This window comes from Dunckerocampus dactyliophorus, chromosome 11 (assembly GCF_027744805.1).
Source record: "Dunckerocampus dactyliophorus isolate RoL2022-P2 chromosome 11, RoL_Ddac_1.1, whole genome shotgun sequence".
In the NCBI taxonomy this organism is placed as follows: Eukaryota; Metazoa; Chordata; class Actinopteri; order Syngnathiformes; family Syngnathidae; genus Dunckerocampus; species Dunckerocampus dactyliophorus.
This window is the reverse complement of record NC_072829.1, coordinates 7848523-7873842: the sequence shown is the minus strand read 5'-3', so window position 1 is coordinate 7873842 and position 25320 is coordinate 7848523. Positions and strand designations below refer to the sequence as shown.

The 25320-nt window shown below is 40.9% G+C and overlaps 1 protein-coding gene across 3 annotated transcripts in view; it reads right to left on the bottom strand.

Annotated features, from left to right (window-relative positions):
* Positions 1–6805: 6805 nt before the first annotated feature.
* slit3 (slit homolog 3 (Drosophila)) overlaps positions 6806–25320 on the bottom strand; it is a 292011-nt gene continuing 273496 nt past the window's right edge. For all 3 annotated transcript variants that reach the window (XM_054792929.1, XM_054792930.1, XM_054792931.1), the window contains 5 exons: positions 12904–13058; positions 12454–12605; positions 11667–11824; positions 9276–9481; positions 6806–9183 (listed from right to left, as the gene is read on the bottom strand). In XM_054792929.1, the coding sequence (XP_054648904.1) occupies positions 8930–9183; positions 9276–9481; positions 11667–11824; positions 12454–12605; positions 12904–13058 (925 nt within the window). In that variant the 3' untranslated portion in view covers positions 6806–8929. The remainder of the gene's footprint in view (positions 9184–9275; positions 9482–11666; positions 11825–12453; positions 12606–12903; positions 13059–25320) is intronic.

Here is a 25320-nt window from a genome sequence, read left to right as displayed (position 1 = left end):
TCCCTCCTTCTCTCACTCGACCTTTTTGCTAGCATGGGGGGGAGAGTATGTGTACGAGGCTAGCTGGTGTACTGGCGTACCTCCGGCCGGGTTTTGGGGACCAGGCTACTTGCTGGGGCTTGCGGGTTGCTGCCTGTATAGCGGCGAGGCGTACGGGCGTGTTCAGTGGACAAAATGTGTACCTGTTGGTCGCTCTCCGGTACGTGAGGGCATTGATGTCCCGGCAAAGTCCCAAAGATCCACTAGTAGCTCACGATCGACCGGTTGGCGACCCATGACCAATACTTTCAAACTTTCTTTCTCTACTTACAGATTCTTTTTCTTATATCAAAGGATAATATTCCTGCTGGAACTGGAAGGGCTGACAGAAAATTTTGGACCCCGATAAATGAAAGAAAGTGGACAGACGGATGGAAAAAACATGACTTGCTATATTATTTAGTCATGAGTCTTTTTGTCAAAGTGAACCCTCCTTCTCTCCACTGCATCCCTTGTTCCAGTTTCCATCGTGGTAAAGACCACAGCGGTGTTAAGACAAGCGTCCTCATCTCTCTGGGGATAAAAACATGCTAGAATGAAGAATATAGAACATGAAATTGAAAGGGAAATATACAAATGCAAACATTTAAGGCTGGATAACCAGTTGGGTTCTTGCTTTGCGATGAAACCGAGCCTGAAAGGAATGGAAAAAAAGTCCATTAATGAATGAATGAATGAAGAAAAGTCCGAGAGTTACATTACCTGTCTTATTTTTGATGATGACGTTTATGAGAACGGCGATGATGAACAGACTTAAAGCCAAGATGGCAGACAAAAGGAGGAGACAACCTTCAATGAAGCGCGCCTCCCTTTCTAGAGTAACAAACAGGAAAGGTTGGGTTAGTCCAAAACAAGCTGAAGGAGGCAATGAGTGGACGTGCTTAACGCGAACATATCGTAACATTTTTTTGCTAACATTACATGTTTTGTCTTTTACTTACTTTGTTCCCATAATATTCTGACTTTATGTGGTAATATTTTGACTGTGTTCTCTTTCTAATACTAATACTAATACTAATACTAATACTACTCGCAATGCTGCAAATTTGCGCTCATAAAATTGGAACATTCTGACTTTATTCTTGTGCCATTACAGGTTTTTTTCTCTCATAATAGTACAACTTTATCTAACTTTATTGTCGTAATATTCAAATGTTGTTCTTGTATTATTGTCTGTGCTGGACATCCAACAAACTGTAACATTATGAGTTTTTTTTAACGAATAAAACTCTGTTGTTGTGAATTTGTCTTTATAAACACTTTGTGTTTGCGCCATTACGAGTTTTCTCTCTCATAACACAACTCAGTTCTCATGAATTAGAGTCGTTTCTTATTATGATGTTGTTCTTGTAACATTACGACTTCTTTCTCGAGACTTTACGTCTTTGTTCTCATAACGTTGCGACTTTACCGTCGCAAAGTTACGACTTTGTTGTCCTAAAATTCGGACTTTTGGTTTGTGATATTATGACTTTCTTCTTGTAATATCACAACCGTGTCTTCGCAAAATTTTTTCTCGCAACAATATCACACAGTTGACAGCTCAGCCCCTCTCTTTCGGTCGGCCTCAAAGAGGTTCTGGCAAACCGTCCGGCGCCTCAGAAAGGGGAAGCCGGTCCACACTGTTTACAGTGGGGACGGGGGCCTGCTGACCTCGACTGAGGATATAGTTGGGCGGTGGAAGGAATACTTTGAGGCCCTTCTCAATCCCACTGACATACCTTCCATAGAGGAAGCAGAGGCTGAGGACACGAACGCGGACAGTTCCATCATTGTGGCTGAGGTATCTGGGGTAGTCAAAACGCTCCCCAGTGGCAAAGCTCCGGGGGTGGACGAGTTTCGCCCTGAATTCCTCAAGGCTCTGGATGTTGAGGGACTGTCTTGGCTGACACGTCTCTTCAACATTGCGTGGAAGTCGGGAACAGTACCTCTGGATTGGCAGACTGGGGTGGTGGTCCCCCTTTTCAAGAAGGGTGACCGGAGGGTGTGTTCCAACTACAGGGGGATCACACTCCTCAGTCTCCCTGGGAAAGTCTATTCCAGGGTGCTGGAGAGAAGGGTACGACCGTTAATCGAACCTCGGCTACAGGAGGTGCAATGTGGTGTTTGTCCTGGTCGCGGAACACTGGACCAGCTCTACACCCTTGCAAGGGTACTGGAGGGTACTTGGGAGTTTGCCCAACCGGTCTACATGTGCTTTGTGGACCTGGAAAAGGCATTCGACCGTGTCCCTCGCGGTGTCCTGTGGGAGGTGCTCCGGGAGTATGGGATTGGTGGCACGCTACTACATGCCATTCAGTCCTTGTACAACCGGAGCAGGAGCCTGGTTCGCATTGCCAGCAGTAAGTCAAGCCTGTTTCTGGTGAACGTTGGCCTCCGCCAAGGCTGCCCTTTGTCACCGATTCTGTTCGTCATTTTCATGGACAGAATTTCTAGGCGCAGCCAAGGTGTCGAGGGAGTCCAGTTCGGGGGCATTAGGATCTAATCTCTGCTATTTGCAGACGATGTGGTCCTGATGGCCTCATCCAGCTGTGACCTGCAGCGTTTACTGGAACGGTTTGCATTTGAGAGTGAAGCTTCTGGAATGAGACTGAGCACCTCCAAATCCGAGGCCATGGTTCTCAGTCGGAAAAGGGTGGCTTGCTCCCTCCGGGTTGGGAATGAGGTCCTGCCCCAGGTGAAGGAGTTCAAGTATCTCGGGGTCTTGTTCACGAGTGAGGGAAGGTTGGAGCGTGAGGTCGATAGGCGGATCGGCGCATCCTCTGCGGTTGCTGTACTGGACCGTCGTGGTGAAGAGAGAGCTGAGCCGGAAGGCAAAGCTCTCAATTTACCGTTCGATCTATGTTCCCACCCTCACTTATGGTCATGAGCTTTGGGTCGTGACCGAAAGAACGAGATTGCGGATACAAGCGGCTGAAATTAGTTTTCTTCGTAGGGTAGCGGGACTCACCCTATGAGACAGGGTGAGGAGCTCGGTCATCCGGGAGGAGCTCAGAGTAGAGCCGCTGCTCCTTCACATCGAGAGGAGCCAGTTGAGGTGGCTCGGGCATCTAGTCCGGATGCCTCCCGGACGCCTCCCTAGTGATGTGTTTCGGGCATGCCCAGCTGGGAGAAGGCCCCGGGGAAGACCAAGGACACACTGGAGGGATTATGTCTCACAGCTGGCCTGGGAACGCCTTGGTGTCCTCCCGGTGGAGCTGGAGGAGGTGGTTGGGGACCGGGAAGTCTGGGCTTCCCTACTAAGACTGCTGCCCCCGTGACCCGGACCCGGAAAAGCGGAGGAAAATGGAATGGAATATCACACAGCTCGAAATGAGTTCTTAAACATAACATAAATGTCACGTAACATTACAACTTTGTCTTCGCAATATTATTTATTCTTGTGACATCTTGGCTTTTGTCTCATAACATTATGACTTTTTTCATGTGACATTACGTCTTTTTTCATGCAAGTTTTGCCACATTTCTATCTCAACATTCCGACTTTGTTCTTTTGCATTAACATTACATAGCTTCATTCTCGTAACATTTCGACTTTTTTCTCGTGACATTACATCTTTTTGCCCGCAACAGTGCGAGTTCACTGTTGCAAAAATGCGACATCGTTCTCTTAACACTAACATGACATTACGACTTTATTCTTGTGACATCTTGCCTTTGTTGTCGTAGAAATACAACTTTTTTCATGTGACATTACATCTTATTCTCTCAACTTTTGCAACTTTTCTATCGCAGCATTGGTCTTTAGCGCCGATGTTAGATCACGCAACATTACGACTTTATTCTTGTGACATTTCATTTTTTGCTCACAACTTGTGCTGCTTTTCTATCGCAATATTTCGACTTTGTTACATTAATACATTACATAACGTAACCTCGTGTTCAACAGTACGATTTTATTTTTGTGACATCTTGACTTTGGTCTCGTAACATTATGACTTTTTTCATGCAACATTACATCTTTTTGCCTGCAACATTGCAAAAATGCGACATCGTTCTCATAACATTAACATTACACAACGTAATCTTACGACTTTGTCTTGGCAACATTACGACTTTACGACATCTTGCCTTTGTTGTCGTAACAATACAACTTTTTTTCATGTAACATTACGTCCTTTTCGCTCAACTTTTGCAACGTTTCAATCGCGACATTTCGACTTTGTTGTTTTGCATTAACATTACATAACATAACCTTCAACAGTACGATTTTTTTTTGTGACAACTTGGCTTTGACATTTCGACTCTCTTCTTGTGACATTACATCATTTTTCTCGAACCAATGCGCCTTTTCTTGCTCAGCATTAACATTGCACAGTGTGACTTTATTCTTATGACATTGTACATTTTTTCTCGTAATTTTGACGTTTTTTTTTCAATGCGGCCCTAACGAGTATTGACAGGAAGTTACCTGCAAAACAAACTAAATGAAAAGCATCATGCCCATGATGTCATAAAGTTGTGTTATTCATTTATCAGCAACAAAGAAACATTGTAAGACTCAAATAATTACTTTCAAAGTCCACTTTTGTTCCACTTCCGAACACGATGCTGCCACAGGTGGCCAAAGCACAGTAGTAGGTGGCGTTCTCGGAGGCATCGCTAACAGCGGTGAAGAGCGAATAGACGCATAGTTTGGGATTGGGCATCCTGTCGCATTCTTCGTTTGACGTTCCTTCAGCGTGGGCGATGCCTGAATGGGATCCGACTCTGAGCCAGTGGACACGGCGCTCCTCTGGACACATGATGCTTATGTTGTGGTCAAAGAGCAGCGAGCACTGGAGGGTGAAAGAGTCACCTTTACGAAGTGGGCTTAACTCTGCTGGCCACTGCACGAGGGAAGTGTCGTCTGGTGTTTTAGCGTCTGCTGGGAGCAACGAATGCTTGTTAACATGACGCGCCTCACAGTAAATATCAAAATACCAAAGACAAAATGAACAATTCTCAGACACCATGGAAATATGCCTCTAGTAACTGGAAGTAGTACAGGGCATGATATCAGCATCTGACTGGATTTTTAATAAGCTATTTGAAGCGAGCTTTCAATAGTGCAAATTTTTAACCCAAAAAATATTGTTAATATATATTTTTTTAAATTGTTAAAATTCTTAGAATACAAATGGAGATTTGTGGCCATGCTACAAAAGTTAAATATTACAAGAATAAAGTCATACAATTAGAAGAAAAAAATGCATCATTTTACAAGTGTACATTTTAGTCATGACAAACAAACAAACAAAAACAACACTGTGGGAATAAAAGTTGTAATAATAATTAGAAAAAACGTGCCATTAAAAAAAAAATTATAAATATAAGTGGTGCAGTCATGCAATATGCCCCCTAGTGGTTGTGAATACAGGGGACGGTAGTAAAAGCTTTAAAAAAAATTGTGTAAATGTGTGTAAACAACAAACAAATGCAAAAATAAAGTTTAAAACATAAAGTAGATTTTTTTGGACTAAAAGGTACAAAAAAATCTACTACTATGAGAATAAAGTCAATTAATGCGAGAGAAAGGTTAGAAATGTGAGCATTTAGTGGAAAATGGATGGGAAAAAAAGTCATCATTTTAGTAAAATTTCTTAACATGTCCCTTAGTGACCGATATTACCAGTAACACAGTCGGTCCTGAACTAGACAAACATGGCAATAGTGTATGAAATGATGCAATTTTTACGTAACGATGACAAAAACTGCCGATCTACACAACGGGAGATGTCAGTCATCATTGATGAAAAGTTTTTGAGAGATAAAAAGACAACTTACTTCCTCCATAAAGAAGCATCATCCACAAAAGCGTCGCCTTCATCATTTTTGCCTCCTTGACATTCCGCAAGTGAAAAGACGCTCGGCGGCAAGAAGGGGTCGTGAAAAGTACAGCGATGCCTTTGACCCAACATTTCCTGTTACGTCGGCCTTGTGTGCAAGTTGTCAAGGTTTTCAGGTCAGTTAGGGTGGAAAGTTCAAGACCACCTTTGAAGGAACACTTGAATTCACTTCCAGTTGGGTTTCGAGTGTAAAAGTGACTATAGGGGTGTTATTTCATGTTTAGAGGGCTCTCATTAATTTACTTCCACTTGTGTTTCCTCATAATCTACATATTTATTTCTATGACTTGATGATGAAAACAAATACTGTGGATTAACACAAAGTGAGAAATGTTCTATTTAAAAAGATAAAAAGTTATACTGTACTGTAAGATATTTTACAGAACTTGCCGCAAATGCATTCAATTCATTTTTATTAATATACACATGAAATAATATTTCAGTATATTCATATTTTAGCCATAATTTATTTATCTGAGTTAATTTTGTCAATATACTTTGATGTATTTGTATTTGTACTTTATTTATCCCACAGCGGGGAAATTCATGGTTTTATCTAAAATGTGTTCTTGCCCACGACTTCCGCTTGTTTTCGGCGTTGTTATTTTGCTGGACCATAAAATACATTTTCCCGGCAAAACATCAATAAATACCTTATACCTTATTTGTAATGTTTTCCCCCATTTTTGTTAGGCAAAATAATTCTGCAAATACAGTCTAATACAAATTGTAACAAATGAACTCAAAAATAAAAACCACGGTGAAATCAAATTACGGAATGAAAAACAGAAATAAATTCCCCATAAATGATGCGCAAGAACAAAAAAAAGCATCCAGAATCCTGATATCACATGTCAATGAGTCTAAATGGCGGTGGTGCATTCGTGGACATCAGCACCGGAGCGGAGATCGGAAGAAATCGGACAGAGAAGTTCAGCATATTTCAATGGTAGTTTAATTTCAACATTCAACATAAGCATCCACATTTTCAATCACTGGTTTTTTTCATGTTTGATTTTTTTTTTTTTGTCTTGGCTTCACATTGAAAAGTTGATCCTTCAGGCTTTAGACTTAGTTGTGCAAACGTGTGAGGCGTTTGTGTAACACTGAGGATAATACTGCGAGTGAAAAGTGTCCCAATACTTTGTACATGACTGTAAACAGAGTAGAATAAAGAATACAGTAGTGTTAATAATATTACGTGTTAGTCCGCTTACATGCCTTGAGTTCATAACCGCAAGTCAATCAACAACAGGAAGCTGATTTTTGCCGACGCTGCAGTTTGGTGTTGACTTTTGTTGATGTCGTGGAGTTAAGGTAGTTGCAAAAGTTTTGGGACAAGAAGGCGACTCTGATGACGTCTTTGAAAAAGAAGACACCTAACAACCCCTTGCTGTGTCCATCCCACATTTAGCAGCAGCAATGTTTTGAATGAAGGAAATAGGCATTTGGAGCACATTCTAACATGTGACCCATTGAAGGCACACACAGCTCGCTTTGGCATTTTTAAAGTAGCAATATGAAACAACTGACCTTCCAAAAAAAGCATCTGACATTTGGTGCACTGGTTTGTAATCAGGAGAGAACCTGCCTCTATTGTTGCCATGGTGACCGCACATCACCCACAGTTTGCGGTCTGGCGGACCAGCCTGGAAACCGGTGCTAATGATCTTGTCTTCATATAAAACATAAAAAATATTGTTTATTGCTCTCCTGTTTGTGTTTACTTAAAGGTTACGTACAGTTCAGAATTGTAACTGGATTTAAAAAAAAACAACACTTTTTTTTCTCATTCCTCCTTTAAAACAACATATTGTATGTGGAGATGCACAGTGAGTGATGTAGAAAATACTTAAAAAAAGATGTTCTATCAAAAGAATGCCAACTCAACGGGTGGCCCTCAAACCTGTAACTGAATGGCCGTTTAAGCCAATCACACATCAGAAGAAAGTCAACTCTGGAAAATGGTGTGTGAACAACAATGACCTTTAAATTGACACGTAAAAATTACAATTAAAAAAAAAACAAACAGAAATTGACTTCACTAAATATTCCGATCAAAAGAAACCCCAACCCAAACAAACTTTGTTTATGGCTGAGCAACAGGCTACGCTTGAATGGAATGTCTGTTTTAGCTGTCCTAACGACAATGGCCGATAAACTCAAAAAAAATACATACCACCAAAAAAACCTAAAAAACATACAATAGAGGAAATTGGCAAATATTTCACAAAATATTGTGAAATATATATCATCAAATCCCGTCTACACTTGAAAAAAAAAAGTCTTCAGTAAGTTGGAATACCGTCTAGGCCGCTTATACGACTACTTGACTTCTTGGGCATTGTTGATTTTAGCTTCATGGACCAACATTCCTTGCTAGAAAAATACATCTCTGTGGAAAAGTGTCTTTAAGGTGAGGATGGTGTCCAAAGCAGGTTAGCGAGGCACATACGGTTCCCTTTTTAGGCCAAAATATTAGCTTTTTCCCCCCCCTCCTTGCTGAACGTGATCTCCCCCTAGTGGCCATCAACTGAAGTGTCCAAAGGCCACCCCCGCACAAAAAGATCATGCAAATACACTTGGAAAAATACACAATGAATGGGATTAGGGTATAATTTCTATATAGCTTTACACGTACATATATAAATTCTTATACTTTGAAGGAATGTTAATCTATTTTGTTGTTCTTATAAGGTACAAAATAACTTTTCATCCTATGTAACACATTGTATAATCAACATATTTAAACAGTCCTTTATCATCTTTTAGAGAAGAAAATCCATAATAAAAATAAGTTCTATGCTTTTTTTCCTCCCTTGTATCTTACAATATATTTCTCTCTGTCAACACACACACACACACGCGCGCGCGCACACACGCACACAAACACACACATGTCCCCATTGTGGTTTCTCCTGCAGCAATCTGGCGGCCGTCAAACGGGATGTGTAAACAAAAATGGTGTTAATAATAATAATAATGGCGGCAGCGCTCATCAACAGTTGTCAACAGAGCCCCAAAATTCACAAGATGGCGGCCCGCGTGCGAGCGAGGCGCCGTTACAACGGGCACCTGGCGCAGCCGCACTCCAGGGCCGTCTCCATCTCCTCGGAGTACGAGGTGCCGTCAGTGCAGCGGAACACCACCTTCCTCCTTCGAGTCTTGGTCACGCCGCAGCAGACGCCCGGGGGCGCCGCCGTCTGGCACGAGCGGGGGCAATCCATGCGCGGGATCCTGCTGGTGGACGTGCACGTCCGCATGGCCTGGTGCCGCTTCAGCTGCTCACGCACCATCTCACCTTGGCACGTCACCTCTGGACACGGGACAGAGGACGCATACGTGATGAACCATGTCCTCAAAACACACACACACATTCGCCACCAGAGCTCCATTTAGACAACCTACCGGTGTCGCAGGTCGGTCCGGTGTAACCAGGCAGACAGTTGCAGACGGGCTCCCCGCCCTCCGACACCCTGCACTCGCCGTGCCCGCAGCGCTGCCCCCTGCAGGCCGGAGGCTCCTGCTGCAGCTCACAGAACTGGCCCTGGTAGCTCTCGCTACACTGGCAGCTGTAGGACGCCCCCTTGGGCACGCACACACCGTGAACGCATCTGGAGAGGGAGGAGGACGGGACTGGTTAGCGGAGGATCATAAAATATTTTTGGGGAATTAAAATGTTCTTTCCGAAGCACCCCCCTCCCAAACACCCCCTTTATTTACACGCATAAACATGTCAAAAAGTGGTAAGTGGTTGCGTGGCGACAGGGAGGCATAAATTGCTGAATGTGTTCATCAAAAAGGCCAAGAAACAAAAAGAACATTGGAACTAAATGTTCCTGCCCCCCCACAATTACATGCTCAAGTTGTATTTCAATAAAGTGCCAGCAGAAGTGACAGAATATGTCATTCAAGGATAATTTCCTTTAGAACAGGTCCATACTGTCTTCTGTCATTAAAAATGCCATAGCATGCATGGATTTATCTTATTATACGTCATTTCTGTCTCCGTGCTCTAAAATGTTTACTATTCTTCTCTGCTGTGCGTATCGCGCATGTCTTTATCTGACCAAGTGCTCTCCGGGTTTTGACTTTGTGGGTTCTTTTGGTGACTTTCTTTTATGAAAGGTGACGGTTATGATGAAAAACTAGTGAGGGGGGATAGCATGAATTATATGACACGTCTTTATTTGAGCAAGCGTGGCGCCGGGGTTTTGACTTTGTCGATTTTGTTCTTCCTATGCAACTGTTATAAAATATGACGTTATCATGAAAAACTAGCGAGGCACAATAGCATTATTTATATGACAGGTCTTTATTTGAGCAAGCGTTCAGCAGGTTTTAACTTTGCAGATTATTTTCTTTCTATTGATTTTGGCAATCACGTATAGCTGGAGAGGAGCGATATCATTACCGTAAATTCCGGTGTAATTTATGGTGAAATTCTAATCTTGTGACATCAGAATTATTAATTACCGTGAGGAACCGGTAGCTCTTTTTTTGGCAGGCTATCAGTGCACTCACAACAAGCTTTTCAACCCATTGGTTGTCAGTGGAGGTCAGTATACATACCCAATATAAGAACCTAACAGTCTGACTCACCGTGTCATCTTTTACTAACAGCACTACATTCAGCACACGGCAACTTCATACTCAAAAGGTGTATATACAAATATCAAAAGATGTACTGATGTGACTTTAAAATAAAGAAAAAGCCAACTTTTTAAAGTTTTCCCATAATGCATTGCATCTTGGCAGCCCATCCATTGAGCCCCTGCAATGATGTCACCTTCCATCCGTCACCGTTTCCCTGACTTTTGGTCCTCTGGCTTCCTCTGGTGGACAGAAGCAGCACTGCACTCATTTCCTACAAGTATGTGTTATGTGCTCTCCTCCAATGTGCTCTCCTCTCAACCAAAATGCATTACAGGAACACTTTGAAATGTTGTTTTTTTCATATAAAACTCATTTTGAAACATGTTTCTATATTCCTGAGGTATGACGTTTCAGTGTAGTTGCTGTGTGATGAGTTTAATGTTGTTGGTAAGATGAACCCGTGAGTCAGACTGGTATATCGTGTAATGACCTCCTGCAATTTCCAATGGGTTGACAAGCTCGTTGTGAGTTTTTTTCATAGCTCATGATTGGCTCCTGTCAAATAAAGAGCTGCTTGGTCCTCACAGAGTCGTGCGTGCCACAATATGCTACTTTATGACGTGGACATGTGCGGCTTATACAAGAACAAATGTGGCTTTTTGTCTAAATTTAGTGGGTGCGGCTTATACGCTGAAAATTACGGAAATGATATGAGATGTCTTTATTTGAGCGCGTGTGCCGCAGTTTGAAGATTACTTTCTTTCTGTGGATTTCTTTGATCAAATGTGATGGTTATCATGAAAAACTAGAGAGGTGCAATAGCATTATTTATATGACATTTTGATATTATGATATTATTTTCTTTCTATTGATTTCTTTATATCGTCTGTAACTGGTGAGGCGTGATATCATTCGCTGTCTTTATTTGAGCAAGTGTGCCATGGGGTTTGACTTTGTAGATTATTTTGAAGCCTTTTTTGAAATATGATATCATGTACTGTGGAACCGAGGAGGACCAGTTGCAACACTCGGTTATGTGTTTGTGTCCCCAAAAGAGCTGTAAACCTAGGGGAACACTGAAAAGTCAAGTGGACCAACAGCATGCTAATTTCCTGTTTGTGAATACTGTATGTTATACTGGATAGCTTAGATTGATGCATGTACACTGTAATTGATTATGTCCAGATGCTTGACTCTGCCCACCTGCTGTCCTGGCAGGGACTGGGTGCCGTCGTCTGCTCACACAAGGTCCCGCTGCGTCCCGGCGGGCACTGACATGTAACGCCCATCTCGCCGCCCTCTCTGCACGTCCCCTGTGCGCACACGCTGCAAGAGTGGCAGCCCACCAGGACGCCATCACCCTGCCGATACAACAACGGGCTGTGATCCACAGACATGAAGCTGCTACTAGCATCATTGGGATGGAGAAGGTCATTCATGATTGAATTATGAACTATTAACCTCATAACAAAACATGGAACCACAGGTATTTTAAAACTGGGGTATTTTTCTATGGACTTTGGCCATATATCCAAACATTAACTGCATTCAGTGTTTTTTTCTCCTCAATAAAGTACAGTGAAAATTTCAAACATAGTTTCAAAAGGTGATTAATCGTAATTAATTCATTTATGGACTGTGATTAATCTGTATTGTATTCATTTGACAGCCCCAATTAGAATTATATTCAGAAATAACTCCACTGATGGTTCCCTCTCTGTTTTTAAAGTGCCTTTTCCTTAAAGGTCTTTCTTCAGGCTTCTGATTGGCTAAAATGGCCTCACATGAGTTACAGCACTACCTGTTGCTTTGGAGGTCACTTGTTAGTTTTTCTGGTGAGACATAATTTAAAAATAATAAAAAAAAGGTAAAGTAGACAAAAAATCCAACAAATATAGTCAATTCTACATGTTTTTGACATTTTACTTTTTGTGGCCATGCAACCTCTATGGTGATCGTATCCAGACCTTCCTGATGATGATGATAGTACCTTTCCCTCCACGGGTCGGCCTCCTGTTGCCTGGTAACTCAGGTCTTGCGGTTCCCCGTTGATTTGGACATTGTGGATGCAACCATTGAAGAACTGAGGGGAACGTTCCGGGCTGGGCCGTAGACCGGAGGCCACCACCTGGTAGGGCACGCCTGGGAGGACAAGGTGAGACATGAAGTTGCACGAGATGAAATGCAGCAGCTCTCAAGTGCAGGGTTTTCTAGTTTTTTGAAGAAGTGAGACAAAGATCTCTCAACCACATCCTAAAAGTGTGTGTGAGTGTGTGTGTTTGTGGCTATTTGTGTTTTTATTCATGCATGATAAACTTATCTTCACAACCACAAGAAGCCGACATAGTCAAACATAAACACGTGGCTTTTTTTCTCCATTCAAATGCATCTGTACAGTGTGTGCGTGTGTATGTGTGTGTGTGTGTGTGTGTGCACATACCTCCTATGTAGAGCTGTGTGTTGTGGTCGACGGAGGGTTGCCGTGCCAGCATGCCCAGGCTCTTTGGGGTGCCGTCATCCACCACCAGGCTGAGCGAGTGGTTCTGAATCAACAGCTCGACCGTGTGGAAAAGCCCGTCATTGACAGACTCCACGCTGTTAGAAACACACAGAAAGATGGTTCCGATTAAGATGAATTCTAAGACAGACATAAATGGATACGCCAGACGCTGAATGGACGCTAAACATCTTCAAGTGTTTACTCTTTGTTTTGTTTGCAAATCAACCAGTTCCAGAAAAGTTAAATGAAAATGAAACAAAGCAACACTCTCGTAATGTTATTATTTAGCCCCATTTAGTCTTGTTTTGTCGACACACGGCTAAGCAAGAACCTTATTCGTTTTAAATGATACAAGACAGGAGAGGTAGCAGAAGACACAAATCAAAACAAGGCATGTTCCTTGCAGACCATTTATCCATTGTTTATTAAAGTAGATTTATTAAGTATATGGCACAAGAGAACCAATGTTGTAAAAGCATTGCAGTAATTCCTCGTTTATCCCTCGTTTGAGTTCCAGACCCAACCGTGATAAGTGAATTTCTGCAAAGTAGGATTCCTCATTTATAAATTGAATATTTTCATAGTTAAAGCATAGAAACTGACTTTGTAAATACACGTTTTAACATTACAGTATTTGAGCCCTCTAGACATGAAATAACACCCCATAGTCACTTTTACACTCGTATTACCCAATATAGTAGACATGATATGAGACAATAAGACATATAAAGCATAAATAAGACATAACATAGTTGCTTGTTGTTGTTTTTTTTGTAACTTCCAATTTCTATACAGTACTTCCTGCAGTGGCTACTGTCTCATCAATGTAACATTACTGACATCTAGTGACCAGCGTGGAATACTACATAACATCACAACGTCTTTGTATGCGTCTTCTGAATGTCTTTTATTTATATTTTCGTTCATTTAGCCAATTTGATCTGTTATGCTGAAGGTGGCAACGGGTAAAAGGCAGATGTACCCTTGTTATGGCTGAGCTGGGCACATTTTTTTAAACAGATATTCAATACTCCATGTCAGAGAAAGAATCAGACTGATTTTTAATGCAACAACATAGGTAAGTTGTAGGTCAAATCAGTACATCTCAACTTCTAACATCAGTTTTTTGGAGGATCTTTAAATCTATTTTACTCTTCCAAATAGTGTTGATTTAAAGGCTATACAATATATTTGAGGAAGCTAATTAAAATGCAACACTTTGGATTTTTGACGCTCGGCAACACAAGCTGGACATGGTGGCTGAGTTCAAAGGTGAAAATCGCCTGCCAAACTTATATTTTCCAGAATTATATAAGAACCCACTTGATTTTGAATGCTACGTGATCCCATTATGTTTTTGTGTTGGTTGCAATGTTCAGCCAATTGTCCTTTCCTTCTTAGTTTGGAGCAAAATGAAAGTCCAGATGTGCAACAGTGTCATGAATAAAGATGATGACCTTCTGCACCCTGTCCGACCCCGGCAACAACGTCAGTATGAGAGCGAGTGAGGTCCCCTCTCTGAGTGGTTTTAGCTGGAGGGGAGACAGACAGCTAGAGAGACAGTGGTTTGGCACAGACGGAACAAAGACGAGTGGCGGCGGATGGGGGCATGTTGAAAGAAAACCAGGGGGCGACCATGCTAAGTTTACCACAACAAAACCATGTTGGAGGTCCGCTGCAGTCTCCCGCATCGTAAAAATCAACACAATAGCGCTTTTGTTTTGTCAGTTTGGAAGTAGTTCGAGATTTGATTGACAGACGTTTATAAAGCATTCAGATTATGCTGATTAAAAGCGTTCGGAGCGTATCCCGGACTTTGTTTTGCTATTCTTTTTTAAATAGAAATGCTGATGCTGCTCAAGAAGAAATAAGAAAGAGGAAGGAAACAATTACAAACCACACAGGCTAAAACAAACAATGCTAACATGCCTTTAAAACTCCCCTATTATGTAAAAAGTGACCTTTTCATGACGTACTAACAGTAATACGTGACCGCTGCAGTCTCAAACCTGTGGGTACGGGGACATATTTTGTGGCCCCCATTTGACATCAAAGACTAGTGTAAGTGCGGCCTGCAAAGCCTGGGCAAGTTCAGAGGCACTTGCAGGGGCTCATGGTGAAAGGAAAAAGGGGTCACTACACAGAACACAAACTGCAATCACGGTGCCAACACGAAAACGACAGAAACACAGATAGGGAAACCACTACTATGGGGGGGAAAAAACGATGTTAACTCTAAACACGTAAGTTTGGCATCTTTTTACAAAACGAGTACCGCAAAGCATGCTGGTAGCTGGCATCACTCCTAATGCTTTATGCGGCCCCGCTTCATCCAAACTGGATCTCCAGTGGCCCCCAGGTAAATTGAGTTTGCCCGACAGCCTGTTTATGAGTGCCAAACGTGAAAAAAAAGTATCATCTCCCTCACTTGTTTGCTCCACTTTTGAGAGAAGATGCTCGGTTCGGCTTTTCATGACATTATGAAGGACATGTGACCACCTCCGACCCGCCCCAGCCACCACTTCACAAATTATTATTATTATTATTTTATTAAAAAGGCTTCACTGCACATCTTTAAAAAAAGACTGTTTACGAGCACCTCACATGTTTGCTCCAGCCAAGCGACTCTAGTTGGATTAGCAGGAAGTCAAGTGTACGAGTGTGAACGCACCCTTAAAAGTACATACTTGTGTCATTGCTGGAAAAGTCCAACAAACTACAAAGCAGGGCCAAAATAATCCCGACACAAACTATGTTATTCTTTTTTATTTGACACAGCTCTCCACATGTTGCCCCCGCCCCATCTTTGAGCCATGTTAACCGCAACGCAAACACACATTTAAACCCCATTTCCCCCAATTTATCTTGATATTTAAAGCTCCAATAATTGGTTCAAGGTGGATTACTGAGACATTCGTGCATTACATCCACAGTGACAGATGACTTCCTGCTTTTTCTCCACCTCGCTCACTCCCACTACATCAAGCTAGTTTAGCTTTCAGCTGGTTGCCGAGGAGAAAAGCAGGCGTATACATGGTTTCTATTAGGAGCCATGTCATTTAATAACAATACAATCCAGACACAATGATGCTCTGAAAGACCTTGCTCATCTTTTAACCTTTTGTCCTCACTTTTTGTTTTAAAAATATCCCTTATTTATCAATATAACATTTTCCCTTTTTCCTATCAAATTCAAGCCCATAATTCCCTTCTGAGTTCGCTCAAGAGGCTTAAAAATCAAACCAGACATTTAAACAGCTGAGGACGTAATCTAATTGATTTTTGTTTTGCTGTGGTGCGCCACAATGCAATTCAATTATGCTATGACACAAGAACTCCACCAGGGGGCAAGAGATGACAAGTAGATTTTCCAAGGCTTTTCTTGGCTTGGACTCTCAGCATACTGTACACACATTCTGTGTATGCCTGCTTGCAATTTGTGTCTGTGTCAGTCATTTTTCAGCAGCTCAATTTTACTGGGCCCAGCAGGGACAATGACTTCCTGTTAGCATAGAATAAAAAAAAAAACTTAATTTATGTACTTGATTAAATCAGGGGTGCTCAAAGTCCAGCCCACGACTCTTTTTTTAATTGGCTTGTGGCACATTCTAAAAAATAATAATTTCAATAGAAAACTTTAAAAAAAAACTAACTAGAAAAAATTGAAAAATCAGCAGTAATGTAGAAGAATAATGTCAAAATATTAAGAGAAAAAAGTTGTATTATAACAAGAATAACATTGTATTATTTATTTTGAGGAAAAATAACGTAATTTCTGTAGCATAAAAAAGTCATAATATTATGAAAAACAAACAAAACAAAACAAATAAAGTGGTAATTTTTGGAAAGTTGGGTTGCGGAAAAAGTTATGTTACCAGAATAAAGTAAAAATATTATGAGAACAAAGTCATAATTATGAAATAAAACATACAATAAGAAAGTTGAAGTAGTTAGAAAATTAAAAAGAAAACAACCAGAGCAGAAATGACAAAACAGCTGTAATTTTACAAGAATAAAGTCAAAATATTAAGCGAAAAAAGCCGTATTCTAAAAAGAAAATAAGTTAAAATAAGTTAAAATAAGCAATTTTACGAGAAAAAAAGTAGTATTATGAGGAAAAATAATTTTAATAGCATAGAGTTGAAATATGAATCGTAATAGTTCATGTTAAGTTGTAGTATGATGAGAAACAAACACAACAAAGTTGCGATTTTTGGAAAAATAGTTAGAGAAAAAAATTTAAATGTGGGAACAAAGTAAAATTGATGAAGATTATTTAAGAAGAAAGTTGAAATATTTGGAAAATTAAATAAAAACATCAAAAATGGGAAAAAAATAGCAAAGACCGACGTTCAAACTAATAGTAGGCTTTTTCACATAAATCACAAAGCTGAGATGCATTTTGTCTTGAAATACATATAACTTCCTAATATATCTACATGTGTTGCTTTTCAAAATATCAAATTGACCCTTGCATCCTTTCATTTTTCACTATGTGGCTTTCAATGGAAAAAGTTCGGACACCGCTGGATTAAATCCAGCACCTCCTTACAATCATAAACTTTCTTTTAAAAAACAATTAGACGTAAGACTAAGAGTGCGTTCAGGCTTATCGTGTTTGTGGTTCGCTTGACAGGAACTCTGGTACAGGTGGTCTTTGGGTTTCGACAAGTTCCGCTCTTGTCTAAAGTCAAATTTGACTGTAAGTTAAAACTCATATCTAAATTAACACTTCCGGCACTCACACTGTACACAGAACACACGGTGGACATAAAATACACAAAAACACTAAATCCAGAAATGAAACACAAAAAAACCTAATCACTTTCATAGGAGCAGATCAGTCATGTGTAGTGTTACTGAGTTTTGTGATTTCTAACACTCTGAGAAGCCATGAACATGACATGAGTCCTGACTGTGTGCGTGCGTGCGTGCGTGCGTGCGGGAGAAGGACTGCTGGGATAGTTGAGTTTGCTGATGTTGTTTTTGCATGGTTCAGGGCGACTGTAGCCTCACTTGGTTTTGCAATAAACAGATTGCTCGACCACCTCGTCATCCTTCCAAAGTTCGGGTAGACTTTACAATACAATCTTTATCCTTAATGATGGTCGAGTGATTGAATGCAGCCATTATTGAGCATATAATGTCCTGCATTCTTCCGCCGCCACCACGCACTGTAACCAGTTTTCAAACAAGTCTTTTGTTTACGGACCAAAAGTTTGAAATTAATTTATGGGAGTGCGTTTGTAACCACAAAACAAAACAGCGTAAACAGACGACCACCTGTACATTTGCTCTGCTAAGACTGTTCATTCGGGAAAGACAACACACTCACACACAATCAAACTGTCAAGACAACACGATCAATCAAATAAGCAGGGCCAAGGCATCGTTTGAAACCCTGGGTTACATTGGCATGAGACAGACGTCATTTATTGTTTGACTTCCCTGATTCTGACTGTTTAAGAGGAAGCACTGTTGCCAACTCCTCAGTAAGACAGGTAGCTATTGGATGACCTACAAGTTGCTAGATGATGTCATTGGCTAATTTTCATATAATTTGCGTATGACCTTGTGACAGATGCTGTAGGGAAAAAGCATAACTTCGTAGGAAAGACAAAAAACACCATAATTACGTTTCGAATTTAGGTTCCCAAAGTGGGGTACACGTGCCCCAAGGGGTACATCAATTTAAAAATGAAAAACAATTAGCGACTATCTCTTACAATTACGAGTACGCCTGACCGCCTCACGGCACAAGGAGAACCGAGCAGAAAAGACAGAGCACGAAACTGGTCAATGCTCTGTGTACAAAAAATAAGTAAGTCTGATGATTATTTTGTGTGTTATGAGTGTTTAATCTTGATCTTATTTATATTAGTGTTTCAATCCCCGCATCGCGTAGCCGTGAAAACCTGTCACTCTGAGTGGGGATTCCCTGATGAGGCTTATCTTATGTAGGGGATCTTATGTATAAGGCTTTATCTTTATCTTTGGATGTATTTTTGTACTTCGCATACCGCTTTAATCATGGTTGTTAAAGGGGACCTTTTTTAAAATGTTTATTACGAATCGGAGTACCAAACCACAAGTGTGAATGTAGCCTAAAAATATATATATTTATGCATTAGCTCCACTTACACTGTTAAATTTAATTAGGCATTTCCTGGTAGTATTTGAGACTTTTTACATACATCATATTTATTTATGATTCATTATATGTTCCTGCAATGCACGTTTGTGTCACTTGTACATACAAGCCAGTCATTGTGTGTGTGTGTGTGTGTGTGTGTGTGTCTGTGTGTGGCTGTGTAGCAGCCCAATTTGATTAAAGTGACATGTAGCAGGCAAGGCAGCCAGTCCCGTATTACCGTGGTAACCTCAATTAGTCATTGCTGAGACAGCAGCTGCTCCATTGTTTATTTATTTATTTCCCCCCCCCCAAGAATCAAATTTTCAATGAAGCAACTTTCTCCTAAAAAGATGTAGTGCTAGCTGTTTGATGTAACCTTCCAGGAATGAGCATTTCTTGCGGTTTTTTTGGCCTCTAAAGTTTCGGTATATGAATATGTGAATTGCCTTGGAGCATTTTAAACTCTATATTGTTCAAGGAATGTCTGTGTGTTTCCGCCAAGATTTGAGTTCAAGACACATTGGCCGCCAAAAGTCAGACCGCTACCGAAATAGGCTCGTCATGTGTATGACTGGGCCAGAGCTGCCGGACTGGAACACACAATTGTGCGTGAAATTTTAGATAATACTGTAAGTTGTGCTTTAGAATGCACAACAGGGAAACAGTCCTGGCCATTTTTATTATTATTATTATTATCATCATCATTATAGTCTACATTATAGTTATCATCATGATAGTCTACATTGGAATAGGCTACGACGCTCATGCTTACTATCTGACGTGCATGTTTTAATTTTGATTTCTCATCCACGGACAATGTTATAAATCGTACAGACCATAAAAATTCTTCTCAACTTCAGCTACGGAACAGACATAGCCGCGAAAATCAACAAAATTGCTTCGATTCTTATCCTGATTACCTGCCATTGTTGCTAGGTAGAATTCAAAGGGCTCAATCACAACTGCCCCGTAGGCATTAACAGAGAAGTAAACATAAATAATAATAAACATTAATAGAGAGTCAGTCAAATAAGCGAACTGAAAGAACTTGATTAAAAACAACAATACAGTGGAACCTCAGTTAACGTACGAACCGGTTAGCATGTTTTTCGGTTAACTGCAAGAATTTACGCCAAAATTTTGCTTCGGTTTGCATACATTTTCCCATTACTGTACAAATGGCGCGTGATGCCATGTTATTAATATACTACCTGAGTCCAACTGTTTTCTTAATGTATTTTTATCACAAAATGCCCTTGTTAGCAACCTATTAGCTTGCTAATAGATGGAAACAGTCATCAATTAAGGTAAAAGTGACATTAAATGTTCATGTTTATCCCTTTGATTTATAATTTATATACATTTTAAATTGTTTTCTGCATGTAAAACTATAATTGTAAAACTAGAAAAAAACGTGTTTTGTAACTTTTTGGCTTTCTGGAACGGATTAATTTGATTTACATTACTTCTTATGGGAAAAAATAGACTTGGTTAGAGTAAGTTTTGGTTAGAGTCGGACCTTCTGGAACAGATTAATGATGCTAACCAAGGATCCACTGTATAAACTTTATGAGACAAGGTTACTAAGACATTCATTTGTATTTGTATTTGTATTTGTACTTTATTTATCCCACGGCGGGGAAATTTACTTGTTACAGCAGCAAGCAAGATACGCAAGTAAAGAGTACAGTGTAAAGAAATTTTGCAATCACATTGCTCTCTATTAAATTAAAAACGAAAATCAGCACCATATGTAATTACTTTCTTAATATAGTTTGACTGTGTAAAAGGCAAAAGCGGATAAATGCTGCATCTTTTGGCCATAAGAGGTTCTACTCTGCCCTAAACCCCACCCTCCTCCTCCTCCTGTCGCTGGCTGTTGAGTAACTGTAGACGTGTTCTGTCTGACCTGATGGTAGATTAGCATGGCATTTAGTAAAGGGCAGCGCATTAATACACAACATTCTCTCTTTCGCTCTCTCTCTCTCTCTCTCACACACACACACACACACACATGCATAAAAATCATCATCTGTTGCAAAGGCAGTGGAAGGATTTCCTGCATCTTTTCCCCCCTTGTCTTCAATTCAAGAGCATCACATGTATTTGTAAACTAATTCTTCTACTTCTGAAATGCTGCACACAAAAGGGCAAAAATCCTCATAAGTATGACAGACTTTAAATTTCTCACAGACCTTAATGTGCTCTACTACAAAACACACTGTAACTTTAGGGTGTTTAGCTGAATCACCACAAAATTATGTGTCAAATGTGAGAAAGACTGGTTGAAAATCATGGCTGCAGGCCTGTCACGATAATTGTAAGATGATAATTGTCCTACAAATTATTATCGATAATCGATATGATTGGCAAAATGCTTTGAGACCATTTTTTCATTAATTATATAGCATAATGATGCGAGTACATGGTATCAAAAGCAATAAACTTTAATTACTCAAGAGTATTTAACATTGTAATTGGAATGTCAAGAGCTTTTAAATAAAATACACAAACAGCTTATTAAATTAAAACAAACAAAACAAGACAAAAAAACCCCAATGAAAATAAAATGGACTTAGCAAAAATCGCACTTAAATAAATATCACAATCATAACCGGAAAGACTCCGTCTCTGCTACAAAAATAAAACCCACTCCAATATAAAGCACACACAACAATAAATAAAATGGAGTAGTCTCTGGAAACAAAATTGCACTTGAATAAATAATGAACATTGGGTATTATTCCTTAACAGAAAGGCTTAACATATAGCAAACAACACTCTGTGAGCATCCACCATTTTTCGCTGTTTTGTTTATATTTACTTTGCCGACCAAACGTCTCAGATAAGAACTGACTGTCGAGAGAAGGCTCCTCAGGTAGTACTTTTTTTCCCACTTGGGAAAACTGGACAGGATGGTTGTGTTTGAGATGCGCTATCCCCTTCTTCATCGTCACTACTTTCTAGCAAATGCCATGCGCTTACTTTGTTAATTCTGTTTGAAACCAAAATATTCCCACACTGGGGCTATGGCATTTGGCTTAAAAGCCATTGCTTTTGTAACTTCATTCATATATGCGTTTGCTTGGTCACGACGCTAACTTGTGCTAACGCTAACCTGGCCTCTGTGTATCAACTCACTAGCAGCCCCGCTGCCACCTACTGGGACAAAGAGGCTGAATGACTGAGAGGAGGGTTCACTCTCTCTGTTCACTCCGATATGGAATCAACACGCCCAGACAGATGCAGAGTGAACCCTCTCGTCATCCAGCCTGCGTGGTAAAGAGAGAGGAGACAGTGGAAAACAAACACGCATGCTCATGTCAATTTATCAAGGCCGCCAAAATTATCAACTTTTTTATTTATCGTTTGATTAATCGATTTACTGATTATCGTGACAGGCCTACATGGCCACCATCAAGCAATATGTATTTGCACTTAGCAACCACCTACTATAAGTCACTGACCATTTGGCTAATGATTATATCTATATCACATGTATGTGAGCCTACCAGTCCAGGCTGTACCCTGCCCAAAGTCAGCTGGGAAAGGCTCCAGCATACCCCCGCGACCATAGTGAGGACAAGCGTCATAGAAAATTGGATGGATAGATGTATGAGAGCATGTCTTCCGAAAGAGGCGGGGGGGCGTCTTCCAAAAGATTCCACGATCCATAGGGGGCACCTCAAATGTCATGAACGGTCACGTATGATGTTAGCGTACATCTGTGTGCGTGACGGAGGCCCCATTGTAACTATTACAAGCGATTACTCACTGCTATTACGAGTTAGCCTCTCTTGGTTTTGGCAGCCAAACACAGCCCAACGTCACAAACCCCCGTCTCCAAACTTTTCCGCCGCTCCGCACGCCGTTGAGGTTTTGACTCTGCTCACACAGTATTTTTGTTTCAAATTGGGGTAGATAGGATTTAGGCTGATCGCACTCCATGTAATCAAAAAATGGCACATGCGAAGGAGTACATAGCAGATTGTGGTGAAGCAGACTGGAGTTGGACCATCTTGGATCTCCTTCCAGATTACTGAACAGTGAGAGGCAGTGTTTACTTAGAACTTGTACTCAGCCATCATTCAGTGGATCTACTAGCTGCCTTCACTTCAATAAAAAATTGGGTGTCTTCATTTTTGAACGTGACTGGAAATGACATTTGTGGTGCCCCCTATGGGTTGTGGTCAAATGCTGTGAAAGACATGCTGACATACATGTAATACAGATATCCTCAAAGACCATATAACCATTAGATAACTAGGCAATGGTTAATGACTTGTAGCCAATTAGTTGCTAGTCCCGCCCGTGCTTGTACAAAGATGTTTCGCCTGAAGGCGGCCATGTTTTTCAACCAATCTTGCTCAAATTTTACACACGTGCTTGTCAGTCCCATAAAAATGTGTACCAAATTTGGTGGTGTTTCAGCTAAAAGTCCTAAAGTTTTTGTTGTAAAGTGCATTTGGCTGTGTGATAAATTTAAAGTCAATCCGACTTATGGGTGTCATACCTTGAGTTTAATAAGAGCAACACCGTGTGGTGTATTTATCAGAAAAATAATAGCAAAAGCAACCCAGAAAGGGTGCATGTTTTGACAAATTTTCACCCTTTTGGGTGCAGCGGTTCAGGAGTAGAAGAGTTAACCTTCATAACCACACACATACAACCCATTCACCTAACCATATATGGACACATAGTATTGCGGAAACACCTCTTCACTGATCAATTGATAATGAAGTAAGGGATGGGCTGAATCTTAATTCTTCATTCTAGCGAGACATTTTCTCCATAGTTTTACAGTTTGCTGCTCCTTGCGTCTGTCGGTGAATCTGCTGTCCTCTTGTGTGTCCGTTAGCCCTCACAATCCCTGCTTCCGTCAGTGATTCTAGTCCGGCCTAGCAGGCGTGACTCGTGTCAAGCTAACGAGAGTCGACAAGGATAATTCCCTGACTCATTCTGTGGTTGACCCCCCTTGCATTGTATCCCTCAGTCATCTCCACACTCAATCATCTGTTTTCATCACTCTCCTTTAATGGGCCACCTATTCTACGCAGTTGTGTCTTCATTGAGTTGTGTTTTTTTTTTAGTGTTTTTTTTCTTTTCCAGATTCAGTCCATCCATCTTGATGTCTTCTGCTCAAGAAGCATACACGAAATAGCGATCTTTATACAGGATGTTCCGTACTTTCCGGACCATGAGTCACACTTTTTTCATAGTTTATATCCTGTATATCCATCCATCCATTCACTTTCTATGCTGCTTCTCTTCATTAGGGTCACGGGGGTATGCTGGCGCCTATCCCAGCTGATTTGGCGTGACAGGCGGGGGTCACCAGCCAATGGCAGGGCACATATAGACAAACAACCATTCACACTCACATGCATACCTATGGACAATTTAGAGTCTCCAATTAACCTAACATGCATGTTTTTGGAATGTGGGAGGAAACCGGAGTACCCGGAGAAAACCCACACACGCACGGGGAGGACATGCAAACTCCACACAGAAATGCCCAATGGATTCGAACCCAGGTCTTGCTGATCTCCTGACTGTGACTGTGTGGCCAACATGCTAACCACTAGACCACTGTGCAGCCCATACTGTATATCCATCCATATCCATCCGTATGCTGGAGCCCATCCCAGCTGAATTTGGGCGAGAGGCGGGGTACACCCTGGACTGGTCGCCAGCCAGTCACAATGAGATCGGGAGCTTGGTGAACTTTCTTCCTGGTAACTTGTTTGTTGGACTCTTCAGCCTATTCAGGCTCCCATATATGTTGTTTATGCTACTGTGTACTCAGCCTGTTGTTCTGTGTGCTATTGCATAATTGAATAGCTTGCCTTTTCAGATCAAATGTCTGTTCTTGGGCTTGAATTTTGTGAAATAAACTTCTCAATTAATGTGACTTGTAGTCCAGTGCAACTCATATTTTTTTTCCTCCTTCATGACACATTTTTTTGACCGATGCAACTTATACTCTGGAGCGACTTATAAAGTCCTGAACATACGGTATGTCTTTATTTTGGACTTTTTTGGAAAAACATGCCATAAAACTTGACTGAGTGGTTAAAGGAATTAGCAAATAAAAAAACAGCTTTATGTTTTGATTCAATGGGATAGGCACCAGCACCCTCATGTGATGCTGAACAGGATACGCGCTATAGAAAATAGATGGGTGATCTCGGGTTGTGGTGCAAAAATGAGCACAGACCAGTGTC